Source organism: Syngnathus leptorhynchus, chromosome 12 (genome assembly GCF_054491065.1).
Source record: "Syngnathus leptorhynchus isolate UIUO chromosome 12, UIUO_Slep, whole genome shotgun sequence".
Classification (NCBI taxonomy): Eukaryota; Metazoa; Chordata; class Actinopteri; order Syngnathiformes; family Syngnathidae; genus Syngnathus; species Syngnathus leptorhynchus.
The window spans coordinates 7624873-7640228 of NC_141206.1; the positions used below are offsets into that span (position 1 = coordinate 7624873).

General features: G+C 43.6%; 3 protein-coding genes across 7 annotated transcripts; 1 reads left to right on the forward strand and 2 right to left on the reverse strand.

The window, feature by feature from the left end:
• Nucleotides 1-96: 96 nt before the first annotated feature.
• On the reverse strand, nt 97-2955 carry coq4 (coenzyme Q4 homolog (S. cerevisiae)). Its single transcript, XM_085925388.1, has 7 exons — nt 2224-2955; nt 1609-1752; nt 1062-1158; nt 886-988; nt 693-822; nt 532-625; nt 97-430 (listed from the first exon to the last, which is right to left on the reverse strand). The coding sequence occupies exons 1-7, from the start codon at nt 2300-2302 to the stop codon at nt 268-270; spliced, it is 810 nt and encodes a 269-aa protein (XP_085781514.1). The 5' UTR covers nt 2303-2955; the 3' UTR covers nt 97-267.
• traf2b (Tnf receptor-associated factor 2b) lies at nt 2289-9909 on the forward strand. 2 transcript variants are annotated; one of them, XM_085925384.1, is made up of 11 exons: nt 2289-2794; nt 4282-4494; nt 5256-5334; nt 5402-5500; nt 7205-7366; nt 7444-7518; nt 7602-7676; nt 7756-7962; nt 8055-8358; nt 8589-8737; nt 8965-9909. In XM_085925384.1, exons 2-11 carry the CDS (start codon nt 4319-4321, stop codon nt 9181-9183), a joined length of 1545 nt encoding a protein of 514 aa, XP_085781510.1. In that variant the 5' UTR covers nt 2289-2794; nt 4282-4318; the 3' UTR covers nt 9184-9909. The 2 variants fall into 2 exon arrangements, with proteins under 2 accessions (XP_085781510.1, XP_085781511.1); XM_085925385.1 differs by having other exon boundaries at nt 2289-4494.
• fbxw5 (F-box and WD repeat domain containing 5) lies at nt 3390-15315 on the reverse strand. 4 transcript variants are annotated; one of them, XM_085925382.1, is made up of 15 exons: nt 15215-15315; nt 14454-14649; nt 14224-14381; nt 13974-14157; nt 13737-13885; nt 13335-13658; nt 13082-13265; nt 12867-13014; nt 12546-12758; nt 8919-12109; nt 8669-8779; nt 7265-7391; nt 5392-5472; nt 4932-5011; nt 3390-4385 (listed from the first exon to the last, which is right to left on the reverse strand). In XM_085925382.1, the coding sequence occupies exons 2-10, from the start codon at nt 14638-14640 to the stop codon at nt 11830-11832; spliced, it is 1827 nt and encodes a 608-aa protein (XP_085781508.1). In that variant the 5' UTR covers nt 14641-14649; nt 15215-15315; the 3' UTR covers nt 3390-4385; nt 4932-5011; nt 5392-5472; nt 7265-7391; nt 8669-8779; nt 8919-11829. The 4 variants fall into 4 exon arrangements, with proteins under 4 accessions (XP_085781508.1, XP_085781506.1, XP_085781507.1 ...); XM_085925380.1 differs by lacking the exon at nt 4932-5011; XM_085925381.1 differs by lacking the exon at nt 4932-5011 and having other exon boundaries at nt 8912-12109.
• Between the last annotated feature and the right edge of the window lie 41 nt (nt 15316-15356).

The following is a 15356-nucleotide window of genomic DNA, read 5'->3' on the forward strand; positions in this document are numbered from 1 at the left end:
AACATCCTCCCATTCTTTATCCATCTCAATCATGAGCAATATTAAACTACCCAAAGTCGGTCATTTGAAACACAAAAAAAGGAACCTGGAAACGGGTTTAAATTATTATTTTTAAAATAGAAAGTCACTTTTAAAACAGTCCGGAAAAGAATAAGTCTTCAAGCATTTTTTTGAGCGTGAAAGCAAACAGCCACAAGAGGGCAGCATTGCCACACACAAGATATCTCACCTTATCAAGTTTTTTAAAATGTTTCAAGTTTCTAAATGCTAGGTGAGCATGTACGGGGGCGACTGGATGTTAAGTTCTCTTCTCAGATCGTCCAGGCTCTGCTCCCATCTCCTCTCGTAAAAAACACTGAGGACGCAACGGGCTTGTCGGCCGTTCCGCACCGCCCACGGGCCGAAAGATGTGACCAGCGACTGCAGACGACTGGGGAGAGGTTGGAAAAAGAAACAATGTGACACATCAGCACGATTCCCGAAACAGACCCGGATGTTGTGTGAATAAATGAACAATTAACAATGAGTGACCTGGCATTGAGCCGAAGAGGTCCTAACAGAGCTCCAAGGGCACACATGGGGAGCCCGGTCTGAGCTGCTTCGAACCATTTCACTGCCACTTCACCTGAGGATGTTTTGTATTTTAGCAAGTAGTGGAAATTTCATTCTGATTATTCACTGTTATTGCCTACCGAGCATGTTGGTGGGCATTCCCAGTAAGGTGTGCAGCAGGTCGTGGACCTCTCGGTATCTCTGCATGACGTAGGCCAGCTCCTCGTCGTCCACAAACTTCACGTCAGCCCTCGAGTCGGGCGTCACGTGCTGAGGAGCCGATAAAATCGTCTCTCAAATGTCCACTGTTAATTAACCTGAGAATTAACTCACATTGTCGTCGAGGAAACGGAGGTATTCCCGACCAAACGATCCCTCGGGTAAGGAGGCCATCTTTTGCAAATCCAGCGTTGACAGACGGATCCTGGGCCTCTCCCTGGAGTTTAATGCAAAATTCTTCTCTGGGACCGGAAGATGACGTTTGGGACGATGTCTCCGTGCCGACTCACGTGAGAATCGTGTATCCCTCGGGGTTGTTTCTCATGCGGTCCCTGAGGTTTAGCAAGGCCAGGTGGCCTGTCGTTTCTCCGAGCACCGCGACCATGTCTGTGGGGGAATTTTCTGTATCTTAACCACTAACCCAGAAATTTTAAACTCAGTTTTAATCGTAAATTCTACCATTAATCTGACCTATGTATAAACACACAAAAAAATTCTGACAGAGAAGTGGTTGCAGAAGTGTGCACACCCATACAAAACCACAAAAAAATCAAAAAACCCCAAATTCAAAACAGTAAGGCCGACGTACAAACAAGAAAGTCAGCGTCCTGCCCAGAGTCGAAACTATTTCGTGAAAACGAAAGCCTGACTGAAAAACAAAAGTAAATATAATGAAATGAAAGTTGATGAGAACTTGATAATTCCTCAACTGCCTAGAACCAACGATCTTCCTTTATGAAACCTTCTGGTTGACTGAACTGGGTGGTTCTCACCTTCTCTTGTTTCGTTTCATCTACAAAAAAAGGGAAACAGATAACCCAGGTACAATCTTCTCACCGTGCCTGTAGGGGTCCTGCAGTGCTGCCACTCCCGAGCCGACTGCCAGCAAGGCCTTCTGAATTGGAGAGGTAAGAATGTGACCGGGATAGAGTTCTTCATGGTAACGACTATCTGTCAACTTCCTTCTGCGATTTGCATACGCTGCAGAGACAAAAATGGACAGCATGAGAAACTTCAAAAAAAGTTCATTCTTTAAAATGATGTTATTGTGTGGCATGGCTAAAACCAATCATGATTAGCACATTTCTAACGATTGCTAATTCCCCCCAAAATAATTTTCACATTTAATACAAATAACACATAAGCAAACATGAATTGCACATTACAATTATCAAACAGAAAAACCTGTATGTAGTTAAAGGTTTCATTAAAAATATTCGATCATGTTTGTAGATTGCAAATGAACGAATAGAGTATAAAAGAAGTGTTCAATGTAACCTGGTTACAGCATAACTCTCCACCAGCTTGAAGTCTGCACTGTCCTATCACCCTGAGAGCAAGAATTTGACCTCCACCGTGTCATTTACACTCGAACACTTTACTCCCATCAGCGTCCCATTATCGTAACCATAATCTATAACGCTTTGACAAGTCAGGGGTGATAATTCATACCGTTTGTGATCACTGTGAAGTGGACGCGATGAAGCGATTTACCTACTCGCGCTAACATGATTTGGACGCTTTTGCGCATGCGTGGGTCCACTACTTTTACTTAGCACGCCAGCTTGCACTTTCGTCATACCCGTTTGCGCATTAATAGGTTGGCATCCACAATTTTGACACCACTTCCACTTCTCAAAATACCGACAATTAAGAAAAAATAATACAAAGTATTTTAACGCCCATTTTAATGGTCTCAAAAGGAAGTTTAACAAAAGTTAATAACGTGACGTTCCACGGAAGTCCAGTTCAGTTCTCGTCAACGGCGACGCTTCAGTGGCTTGTACATTAGCAAAAAAAACAACAACATTTTAAATAGGTGATCCTAAACATACACGCTGACTAAATATCCATCGTTTATGAAGACTAAACATTTGAAGGCTTTTTAAATGTTCCGTTGAGGGGAGTGTAAAGTGACGTGGGTGTGGGTGGACTTATCAAACTGGGTTAACAGGGACTGCGTTTCTGAAAACTGTGTGGAAGTGTGTGCGTCGTTTAAAAGTGAGCTAACCCCGACGACTAGGTAAGTAAATGAGCATTTTTTTTAGTTTCATTTTTGACAGCAAAGCACCAGCATGGTACAAATATGCAGCGAGAGAGTGCTTGAGAGACTTTTTACTATCTGCATTAGACTGTTGGCAAGGCTATCAAGTTATTGTTTTTGTCATGTCCCCCCCCCCCCCACTGGAAGTTGTTTGGATTAATTAACTGTATTTGTGAATAGTTGACTTTGTGGAAAACACACTTGCATATGCTTTGTAATATGGTTTTGCTATCTGGCCTTTATCGTCAGATTGTAAAACCGCCCTTCAGCATTTTAAATCTAGATAGTGAGGTAATAAAGTGTTCAAAGGGTTTCTTTAGATGGCTTTTGATGTAATAACACGTTTTCCTAGCAGCGGATATGCAGGCGTTGTCAAAGTCAGTGTTAACGGAAATGTTGCTTCCTATGTTAATCAAAATATTTGAAAGAAATGCTAACTTTAACTACAATCACAAACAGACTGGTGCATAGAGAAATTCCGAAATGTTCAGAATGTGTTGTTGCATGTTATAACGTTTTCAAAGAAGTCTGCTATTACAAAGGGTGCATTTTGAATCCATATCAGCAAATCAGCTTCTTTTTTTTAAATAAATGTATTTTTATTGGGGAAGTTTTGAAAAGGAGGATGCCCCGTATATATTTCCTATTTGACAGTTGCTGTGGACTAAATATATTTTATTGTTTTACTGCCTTAACATCCTCTTCCAAACCCAGGTTCCTTTTGAAAGAGCAACAAAAGCTCTTTGCACCTTTCTGGACATGACTCAATTGATGAAGTTTTTCAATCAATGGCACAAAAAAACCACGCCCTGTTTTATAAGTAACACTCCTCAATCATAATCATCATAATTTAATGTATTTCATCATTGCCAAACCAGGCAATTAAGTCACACCTCATGCAAATATGCATTTGTAGGTGTAGCCCAAATACCCCTTGTTCTTTTATTATTTTATTTTACTTTACATATATATATATATATATATGCATGACCTCATGCAGGATGACATTTGCTGGCTTACTGGAAAGAGCACACACTTCATTCAAATCATTTCAAAACAAATGATCCCACACTGTTCTGTACTACTGGAAATGTCCAATTCATGACCCTCCCACTATTTTAACAGCCACACCTCTAACAAATGGAATTTGTAGCATATGCCGTGGGCCGCAAATGGCCCCCGAGCCGTAGTTTGGAAACCCCCTACCTATGCAGTCCTTTTCTTTGGCCCGCGTGGTGGCGCTCACAGCTAACAGTAGACTGTTTTGCTTTTGGTAATGCTCTTAATTCAGCATACCCGCAATTGCGATGTACTTTTGAGTTTCGCAGAAGGTTGTTAAAACATTCTTGTCATTGCAGTTAAGACAAAACAACCTTGGAATTGCGCAAGACATTGGACTGTTGTTTTACGTCTGTGCAACGTTTACGCCATGAAGCTACTTTTTTTTTGTTTGTTGTCGTGAACAGTGTCTGTCCTGGACAAGCACCAATTTGATGGAGAAGAATGTCCCGAATATGGATGGAGAGCATCGTTTCTTTACCAGGCATTCCCCACAGCGTGCTGTCGGTGCCTATGGAAAATAAATACAAATGTCAGCAGTGTCTCCAGGTTCTCAGGAAGCCAGTCCAGGCTCAGTGCGGACACCGCTTCTGCGTACACTGCTTCAAGCAGCTCACCAGGTAGACCCCCCCGATTCAAATTTAATCCTCGCACATCTCTGTGGGAATTTCTTATCATCATATGCAGACTCATGTGTCTCATGACAGAACTTGTGTAATGTCACTGACTCAACAAGGATGTGGCCTTTACTCAGACTCCGGTTTAAAGTGGTCAACTTTTTTTGGTGGTTTTGTTTCAGTCTCACTTCAATTTTCAAAACTAAGTAAAAACTATCATAAAGTGAAGTATCAATGAATATCAAAGTATTGCCGTATGTATTACACAATAGTGACGTTTTTATTGAAAAAGTCGACAAAGTGTCGCCGTGCTTTATATATCGTTCCTCTGGGGGTCCGCACGACAGCTGCTGGTTGACCTCTGAACCGCTAGTCTGCCTTACAGACCCCACACAGTCTATCAATTGTTGCTTCCTGATTGCCATCATGTGTAGTTGTACCTTCTAGCGTCAGTAAGTCTAAATTCTTGAAGGCTGACCCCGAGATGCCGCACAAACTTGACCTTGGTCACAACCTAGGCCTACAAGTGAAATATACATGGAATAAAAGAACCATAAAAATAAACAACAGTAAACGTGGGACTTGCTTATTCCGCTTCTGCTAATGGTTTGACCACTCATTTACTATTTCCCTATTTTTTGGGGGGCACGTCACATTAGTCACATGGCATTTCTGAAAGAATTTCTGTTCCTTCTTAATTGTTGTTTCTTTAACTTTTGTTCTTTTGAACTATTAAATTGCCAAACCTATTTTTTTGTTTTCAGTTCGGGCCCAAAGCCGTGCGAGGCCTGCCGTGAGGAGAAGATCTACGAGGAGCCCACCTCCATCCTCAACATTGGCGATGTAAGTGAGAAACGTCCCCGGTTGTTATGACGACAGGTTTTCACTTTGTTTGCTCACCTTCTGCCAGGCTTTTCCAGACAACGCGGCCAGTCGAGAAATAGCCAGCCTGCCTGCGCGGTGTTTGAACCCAGGTTGTGCCTGGAAAGGATCCATCAAAGAATACGAGGTTAGGATCGAGATATATATATATTTTTTAAAAACACGTTTTATTGTATTTGATCACAAAGGTGCTGTGTTCTGAGCTTCTTCTTCACATGCTTGAAAGCATTCATTGCTGAGAACAGGAAGTGAAACTTAACATGCTTCTCTGGAAAGTCCCGCTTTTACTAACTGGCACAACAGCTTACTGGGAAAGTACCAGCGCTGAGAAGAAGGGGTGGGGAAACACAACTGAGGATTACTAAATAACTTGCTGATAGGAGGTCATTGTACTTTTGAATTAATTACAAGTATTGATCTGATTGAAGGCCTTATTTGATTTGTCGTTTGTCTCACGCAAGTTTTTTTTTTTTTTTTGCAATTGTGCTTTTGTGGGAGGAAGTTGGGTGTGTGCAAACGTGTTGGGCAAGTTGAGTAATAGCATGAAACCGCTGCCCTTTGCACTTTGCGGGTTTCAACTATGTGGAAACATTTTTCAAAACTGTCGATTATTGTCAATCTGATTTGGCTTCTTCTAAGGGGGGGGGGGGGGGGATAATTTACACACTTTGAAATGTGAATATCTGAAGGAAAGAAAATGAAGTTGTCAAATTAAATATTTCTTGCTCGAAATTCCTGCCCCAGATTGCAACAGATATTGATTTTCGAACTGATTTCTCAACGCTTCACCAATGTTCCGCTATGCTGTTACATGACAAATGTTTTCCTTATCGACTTCCTCTTTGGGATTCCTTCTAGATCGGATTTCCAGTTAGTGTTATTTTATTCCATTTGCTAAAAAAAAAAACATACTCTTGTTTAACTAAGTTCTCGCATACTCTAACTTTTTGTATCTCGTGAATGCCATTTCTTACCAGAGGTGTCAAATCCTGGTCTTGGTTTTAGTTTTTTTTAGTTTGGTAAAGCTCGTTGTGTAGCTGCCGATTGAGTCGAAGCACCTGTGGCAGGGTTTCTACTTTCTGGACCTGTTTTTGACACTTACTGTGGAAGTGTCGTGAAATGAAGGCACACTTTGACTGTCCACTTCTTTTTTCAAACACATTCACTTCCATTTTCCTCAAAAATGAGAAATAGCGAGCCTACCTGCTACGATGGCTTCTGTGGCGGCGGCAGTCACTTGGGAGAACTGCTTTCTATTTCTTAAGCCCCGCCTCCCCCTCTTGACCCCGCCTCTTATTATTATTATTATTATCACTTCAGTTAATATTAACAAACGATCAAGCAAAGGTTTTTTCACTTGTCTACTAAATGGGTTGAGAATTTTTAATAAAGGTTCCTCTGAAATATCGTTTTAAAGATATGCTTAGGTTTAAAAAAAAATATTTTAGATGGACAGATATAAAAGTGTTGCACGTTGACGTAAGATAGCGTGCCACTCTAATGATACCCATTTATATTGTAAGAAAAGAACATTGTGTTGACAGGAATGCGTGTATTCATTTTGCATTTGTGAGTATTAAAGGGGTGTGCAAGCTTGTTTGTCAGCATTGCAGCTAAATTGAATTAGCCAGTTATGGGTGAGTGCTTTTATTGTATTCATTCTATTAAAAAAAAAAAAAAATGCCAGCCAGTGGATGATGTTGACAATGCTCAGATCGAATGTCCATGTCGGGTAAAAATCAAGTCGTGTTAAATAACAGAAAACAACATTGTTTGAACGGGAAGCCCGAGCTCCAACACCCCACACAAAGTTTTGTCTGGGTGTTTTCAGACGCAGCATGAAGGCTCTTGCGAAATGGAGCGCGTGCAGTGCGAGGCGTGCAAGGACTACCTGTTGCGCTCGGAGATGGAGAAACACAGCGAGAGGGAGTGCGAGGCCCGAATTCTCCACTGCAAATACTGCAAAGTGCCTTGCAGCTTTAAAGACATCAAGGTGGAGTCTCCGTCGGTTGGCCTTCCTGCGGACGGTACGGTCAATGAACATTGTGACTTTTTTTTTTTTCCCCCCAGGCTCACGATGAAGTTTGCCTCAAGTTCCCTATGCAGTGCAAAGACTGTGGCAGAAAGAAGATCCCGAGAGAAAGGGTAACCGGCGTGTTGAAAATGAAATGTTTAAAGGATGTTATCGGATTGATCTAATCGGCCACAAATCTTTCTTTCACCTCCAGTACAGCCTTCACGCTCGCTTCTGCAATAAGCCCAAGCGTTCCTGTCCCTTTATTGAACTGGGCTGCAAATATGAGGTGAGTCCCCTCACTCGCTAGTTTCAGCCGTCGACTTTAATATGAATGGATTTCAGCTTCTTTTTTTTTTTCTTCCCAGAATAACAGCGGCAAACTAAGTGACCATGAGAAAACCAGCACCGCCGAGCACCTGCGTTTGGTTCTTCGCCAGGTTCTGTCGGTGGCCCCGCCTCACGCAGAGGCCCTGTTCCTCAGCGAGTGCCAGGAGGATTCAGGTCTGGGCCTGTACAGGGCTCCTGAGGAGGGAGCCTCGTCCCTTGAGCCCACCACGGACCTCAACAAGAAGGTTCCTAATTTTCCTGTTTTTTTACATAACTCATTGAAAAGCTATGACCTCACGCGGATCAATGCCCATCAATGTGTTCCGCTTGCATCCAGCTGAACGCCCTGGAGAACATCGTGTGCGTTCTGAACCGCGAGGTAGAGCGGAGCTCTGTGACGCTGGAGGCCTTCTCGCACCAGCACCGTCTGGACCAGGACAAGCTGGAGAACCTGAACAACAAGGTTCAGCAGCTAGAGCGGGCCTTGGCGATGCGCGACTTGCAGCTGTCCGAGACGGAGCAGCTGGTGCGAGAGTTGCAGTTCTGCACCTACGACGGCATTTTTGTCTGGAAGATCTCGGACTTTGCTCGCCGCAGGGTCGACGCCGTGGCGGGTCGGACGCCTACCATGTTCTCGCCGGGTGAGAACTTAAAATCCGAAGCGTACTGTTTGCATGTGAGCTGTCAAACCTCAAAGTTGTTTCTGACTTTGGCTCGACGGTTGCCACGTTAGCGTCTTAAATGACCCCCGGTGGACACGGGGAATTTCCAGCAGCTTCTCCCCACCCTCCCACCCCTCCGTATCCTTCGAGGAGCATTCCAGAGGCATCGTTTAAGGCTGACTATCACATTTCATCTTGTCTGTCGTCAGCATTCTACTCCAGCAAGTATGGCTACAAAATGTGCCTGCGTTTGTACCTGAACGGCGACGGCACAGGGCGGGGGACGCACCTGTCGCTCTTCTTCGTGGTCATGCGGGGGCGCTGCGACGCGCTGCTCAAGTGGCCTTTTAGTCAGAAGGTAGGATCGTCGAAAGGACCTCCAATCTTCTCAATTCTTGACCTTTAAGTTTCAAACAAGTCTCCAGTTTGTATTTCACCAAAGCACACAGCGAGTTAGCATCATGCTAACACAACGCAATACAGGCTAATAAAACAGTAACTTAATAATAATACACTCTATTTGATGACTTACGACTTACGACTTAGTCCCGAATGTCCCAGAAACCAAACGACTTGTGCGTTCAGGTGACGCTGATGCTGCTGGACCAGAACAACCGCGAGCACATCATCGACGCCTTCCGTCCGGACATCTCGTCCACATCCTTCCAGCGGCCTGTGAGCGAGATGAACATCGCCAGCGGCTGTCCGCTCTTTTGCCCGCTGGGGAAGCTGGCCGGGAAGAGTCCGTACCTGCGCGACGACACCATCTTCATCAAGGCCATCGTGGACCTGACGGGCTTGTAAGGTGAAGACTGTGGAAGTTGCCACCCAAAAAAGCACCATGCATACCTATATCGAATATTAGCATATATACACACAGCTAATGGGAAAAAAGCTGTTAGATGAGCCTATATAAGATTATCATAATACTGTAATAATACATACACATAGTATTTGCTTGGCTTAAACAATGTAATATCTGTTCAATGCTGTTTGGCTAAGTTGTATTGCATATTCCTATGACAGCTAACGAGAACCAATACATGAGCTGTAATTAAATTAGATACACATTGTTAAATATCACACCCATTTGTGTACATCAAATATTGATTATTATTATTATTATTATTATATATCTTTTTTCATAGAAAAAATACAGCAGTAATATTGGAAAGAAAAAAGTCAATTTTGAAGGTTTTTCTTTTTACATAATTCAATATATACATCCATCCATTTTCTGTACCGCTTAGTCCCCACGGGGGTCGCGGTCAATATATACATATTATACATAATAACAGGATATATATATATATATATATGAGATCATATTGCGTTTATATCAAAACCCAAATATGATCATTGTGTGTGTGGCTCATGTATTGGCTCTTACTACCTACCGCCTTGTAAACTTTATTAAAGTATCTATTTATCTATGTATGATATTATTTAATCAGTGACTCTCATCGCATATGTATATGAGTCTACAAGTTAAAAACATTCATATCAGTAATAAATGAAAAGGTCAACTTGCATCTGTGTCATTAAGCAACTCAACACATCATCATCAGATTAACTATGTGTGCACAAAAGTATTTGTGTCAACCTCAGTAAACAGTAAACTCAGTGAAACAATTTGAAATAGCTTGAAGCGTAAAAGGTATTTGAACAAAATGTACCCGAAACTAGTTAAAAAAAAATCTGTGTGCTCTCGTGACATGGATTACCATTACCATTATGAAAAGTGGAATGCTTTCATTTCCCTAAACAAAAAAAATCACCCATCTTCTGTTGACTAAGCAACACATTTGACATTTTTAAATCAACAAGACTTACCACCAAAATAGCTTCATGACATAAAAGTAAAAAAAAAAAAAGATTTTAAAAACGTCAAATGTAATTAGTTCATAATTTAAGACTACAGGCATATATTCTTTTAGAAAATGACTTCGTGCAGTTGAATTCATTGGAAAACTCTTTGTGTATTATGCTGCCCTCTGGTGGTTATCAATGTGCACGCACCAAGAAAAGCAGCACAATGTCCATTCATTGCTATCCGTATATGGTTTACTTCTTTACATTCTTTTTAATTTAATTAATTCTCTTCATCTTCTCAATATGTTTTTTTAAAAGACAATATTACAGAGTGCTATTTTTGTAATTAAAAATCATCACAAACATTTTAGGGGGGAGTGAGTTAATTCAACTTGCATCTCAAGGCAAATTTAAACAAATACATTTTTTAAATCTTTTTAAATATATTAAAATTAGCACGTATTGTGTTATCAAACGAGAAGCACTTTTTTCTCCTTAAATTCAAACTATGTAGGAAATTATATTTGAAATAAAATCAGTACAGGAATCCAAATTGCTGTTCAATACATACACTATTTATTTTGGGATATGTCAATATGAGTTGGGGGAAAAAACGACCAACAACAAAAACAAGAAAATCCTCATAGTCCAACAAGAATTATTACAAGTTAACAAAAAATACCACACATTCACTCGAGAGTTTGAAACTAAAGAGAAACAAATGTAACAATTGTGCTACTGTTATCCATCCACCGGACACACCATTAGGTACACCTGCACAATCTTAACAGCAGTGTTGAATGGCACTGTCACACTTGTAACGTCTTGGCTGTATTACAAATATTTTGGCTACGAGAGAAGGGCAAAGCGGTACAGGCTTGCCTAATGGTGTGTCCTGTGTTTCAAAAGTCACTGTGCACTTATTATTTTTTTAATTCAATGTAGAATACATATTAGCCTGCTGTATTCTACATTGAAGAATGCCTGCTAATAAAAATATGACTTGGGTCCATTTTGTAACATCCTCCAAAGGAACATGCTAAATTACACCCAAAAAAACCCATTTATGATCACTGATTAGTGCATGAGAATGTGGGTTAGACAAACTCCAAAAGGATCCCTTTGAGGTTCTATGTCATTAGCAGGTTCTGCGGTAGGCCCAGAAATAAGTCCACCAAAATGTGGGAGGTGAAAAAAACGGTACTTTCTTTGGGTAAAAAAATAAAAAATAAAAATTGGTGAGAAAACAGCAGCCCTAACATGACATGATTTTTTTTTTAGTAATATTCATGTTAAATCTATTTCAGGGTGACACTTAAGTATTTTTACGGACATAAATGAGTATTTTACGATCTCAAAATATTTTGGGCATGTTATAAGTGTTGTTTTGCTACAAATGAGTCTTAATAACTACTTTAAGTCATTTAATGGCTTTAAATTTGTATTTTTGTTCATTTTACATCCACATTGTGGATTGTTTGTCTGGACGTTACATGTCATGTCTGGGGCTCTGAAGAGGGATGAGAAAAAAAAAAAAAAAAAATCTAAAAAAAGAATCCTCTTTTTCCATTAAAAATGTCTGGGGATAGTTCACAGCACATCTGTCAACAGTCTGTGCGGTGCTGAGGAAATTGGGCCTCAAGGCTTGCCGTTTAGGCCCCTGCCACGATTGAGCCAGGAGGCCAGAAGGCCGGCGCGGTTGCGCGTCCGGGCGGGCCGGCAAGCGGCGTCCCGCGCCAGGCGTACGGCTCGGGGGGAGCGCCACACCTTGACGGTTGCGTCGTCGCTGGCCGACAGCAACAGCTCCTGGTCGGCGGGGCTGAAGGCCACCGAGTTGACCACGTCATCGTGGGCCAGCCGTGCCAGGCAGATGTTGTAGTGGCGGTCCCAGATGTAGCCGTGCTTGTCCTCGGCGCCGCTGCCGAGAGTTGGGAGCTCGGTCAATGAAACTGGGCTTTTAGAAATTTGGAAGATTGGAATCTCTTTTCTTTTTTTTTTCCCCCCCCGCTCTTTTCTTATTTTCCATTTAAGGCTCATGAGAGCATGCACGAAGGTCTGCGGATTTTTGTATTTTTTTTTTTTTATAAATCAATAATTTTACCAATTAGCAAATCAATTCATCGTCTAAAACGTTATTTCGGACTTTTGACCAAGCAAATGCGAATTTGAAAAGAAGACATTATTTCGTCCACTTGGGGTCGCTACTTTCACGCGTAATATAAGAGCTGTGACGTCAGAGTGCGTGAAGGTTTGAAAGGTGGCACCAGGCCTGATGAGCGCGACGAAAGCTTTCAACTTTTTAATTTTATTACTGCAGCCCAGTTTACGTGTCGAAAGTAATAAAAGTGGCTCACCTGGCAACAAAGTCTCTGCTGACATCCAGAAAGATGAAGAAGCACTCGTCGTTGGGCGTGAAGGCTCGGTGGGCGCGAAGACTCCGCCGCTCCTCCCTCAGACTCTTCAGGTCGATCACGTGAAGGTCGATCTCCTCGGCGATGGGAGGCGGGGACATGGGGTCGGATATGATGCAGCCGGTGGGCCACGCCCGGCTGTTGACGTACAGGTACCTGATTGGGCCACATGGTGTCATGTTTGTGCCTTCACTTTTGGAATGAGAAAAATAATAGCTTGCAAGGTTTGAATTTTTTAGGAATGTTATGACTCGTCTGAATTACCGGTTGTCCGGCGAGAGACCCATCCCGATGATGTGCCCGTGGATATCGATGACGTGGTCCAGCGAGTCGAAGAACTCGTCGGAGCTGCGTTCTTCTCCCAGCACCGGTCCGCAGGTGGTCATCTGGTCCGGCTTGATCCTCTTAATGCCTGGACCCAACGCAAACGCTAAGATGGCCTCCTGACAGCGAGGCGGCGGTGCAACGGACGCACTCACCTATCTGGTGGGGCGAGTACGTAAGGCTGCCGGTGGTAAACAATAAGTAAGTCTTGTCCTCTGCGTCGCCGGACTCCGAGGTCTCCAGTAGGTTGGAGTCCGGGGCTTTGGTGTGGACCCGGCCCATCATCTGAGCCACCTGTCTCTCGAGGGCCACCTGGCTGGGGTCCAAGTTCTTACAAGTCTAGCGTGGAGAACGTCAAACGTGACAATCAAGTATTTGGGTTACTTTGGACAACGGCATGTGGCTCACCTGTTTCAAGTGCTCCAGGTTCGAAATGGGGGCTTGTGCTGCAGCCGTGCCTTGACCTCTGGCGTCTCTCGGACTCGCTGCGTCCTCCTCGTCTTCCTCCTCGTCGCTGCTGGATGTTCCCAAGTCAAATAGCATCGGCTGCTGCTGCTGCTGTTGTTGACATTTCTGCTTCCGGGCCTGACACTGAGCGTCGTAATCCAGCAGCAGGTCTGGGTTGTCGTGACGCCGGCAGTGGGCCACCATGACGGTGCGGATGGTGCTGGCGTTGATGTTTTGGATTTTGAAAAGGCGCTTCACCACGTTGACATTCTCGGATTCGATATCCTGTCCGAGATGAGGGACAACGGATGGTAGAGTCATAAAAAAATGGTGGGTCATACAATTTGGATATCAATACCACACCTGGAAGGCTTTATTGAGCCACAGCACAGAGCAGGACGTCATGTTGCCGATCCAGTGCAGGTTTCCTGAGATCAGGTGGGTCTCATTGAGCCAGCAGCCGAACACGTCGTACGGCTTGTTCCTCACCCGTGACAGGAGAGTGTAGTTTTCTACGTTGAGCAAAGCGCGTTAGCTCTTGGACAGGGCTAAACGATATTGCCAAATTCCTCCAACCGTCATTCCCCATGGCGTACGTACCGAGACTGAGGACGGCGATTTCCCCGGAGGAGGAGTGATGCGGGCCCAGGTAGACGCCGGAGACCAGCAGCAGGGTGTCGTTGGCGTTAAACTGGGAAAACTGCGTGTAGCCCCAGTTGAACTGCCGCATGCTGGAACTGTGCACCAACGCAATGTTGCCATCGTGCCGCTCCGTGTCCCAGAGCTTGGGGGAAAACAAAAGATGGTTACACACAAAATAAAAAAATAAAAAGACATGCACGCGGATTACCTTAACGGTGCAGTCTTTGGAGCACGAGGAGAAGCGATGGCCTCGGTGTGAAAAAGCCAAATGGAGCACTTGGTCGGTATGCTCCCTCAGCGTTTGAACCTCCACGCACGGGATACAGTCAAAGAGACGCTTGAATTCCCTGTACCACGACACGGCCGCTGCGCAAACACAGTGGAGTCACCACAAGCAGGAAGAAGAAAAGGAATCACGGGATACTGCCAGAGATTCACCTGGGTGTCGAGGTACGGTACGGGGGATGCGATAGTAGGAGTAAAAGAGCTCCCTCCATAAAAACTCATCTCTGGATACGGCCAGCCATTGGCGGCAGGTGAGGCCCGCGCTCAGCACGGCATCGTGGGGAAGACGCAGGAAGATCTCCAACACCAGAACGTCTGGCAGAAATGGGCCACACTCCATCCTAACATCCTGGATAGACAGCAGCAGACTAACTTTGGGTTTCTGGGACTCAGCCATTAAATTCTAAATTTTTTCTACATGTAGTAAAGACTTGAAAACCTGAACCAAGTAGTGCAAAGTAAATGACTGCTATGAATGTAAATTAAAAAAAAAAAAGTATGCTCTTCCTCGTTAAACCGGGCCATCCATTGAGGATGGATGACCTAACATGGTAAAGAATCATAAGTGAAGCTGGAAAACTCGTGACAGTCACTATCTTTCTTTCAATACGGACTTTTCGGCCTCAAAACGGTTGTGCAATAACACCAGAGCCAAATGATAATTACAAATTTGCCTCCGGGAACGTGTAAAATGGAAAATATTCGCTGTTATTCGGATAACACCGACGTCACATTACACTAGCGAACTTGTCGCTAACTCTGCTAGCCGACAAGCTAGTTATCGCCAAGTTGACGCTTCTTGTTCAATTTCGAGCTGAAGGGATTTCTTTTTGACAACCATACACCGCCTTCATAAAACGTTCGGCGATTTGTGGCGCTAACCCGAGCGGTGACAATATCGTGGACAAACTCACCTGATGGATCAAAGTATACTGCTGCTGGTGGGCGAGCGTCTAGCGGCTAGCCGCCCGGAAAATGACAACAGATAACACAGGAGCCTCAAGGCCGTACTAGTCGAACGCAGAAAACATCGATTGGTGGATCGATCACCGATAG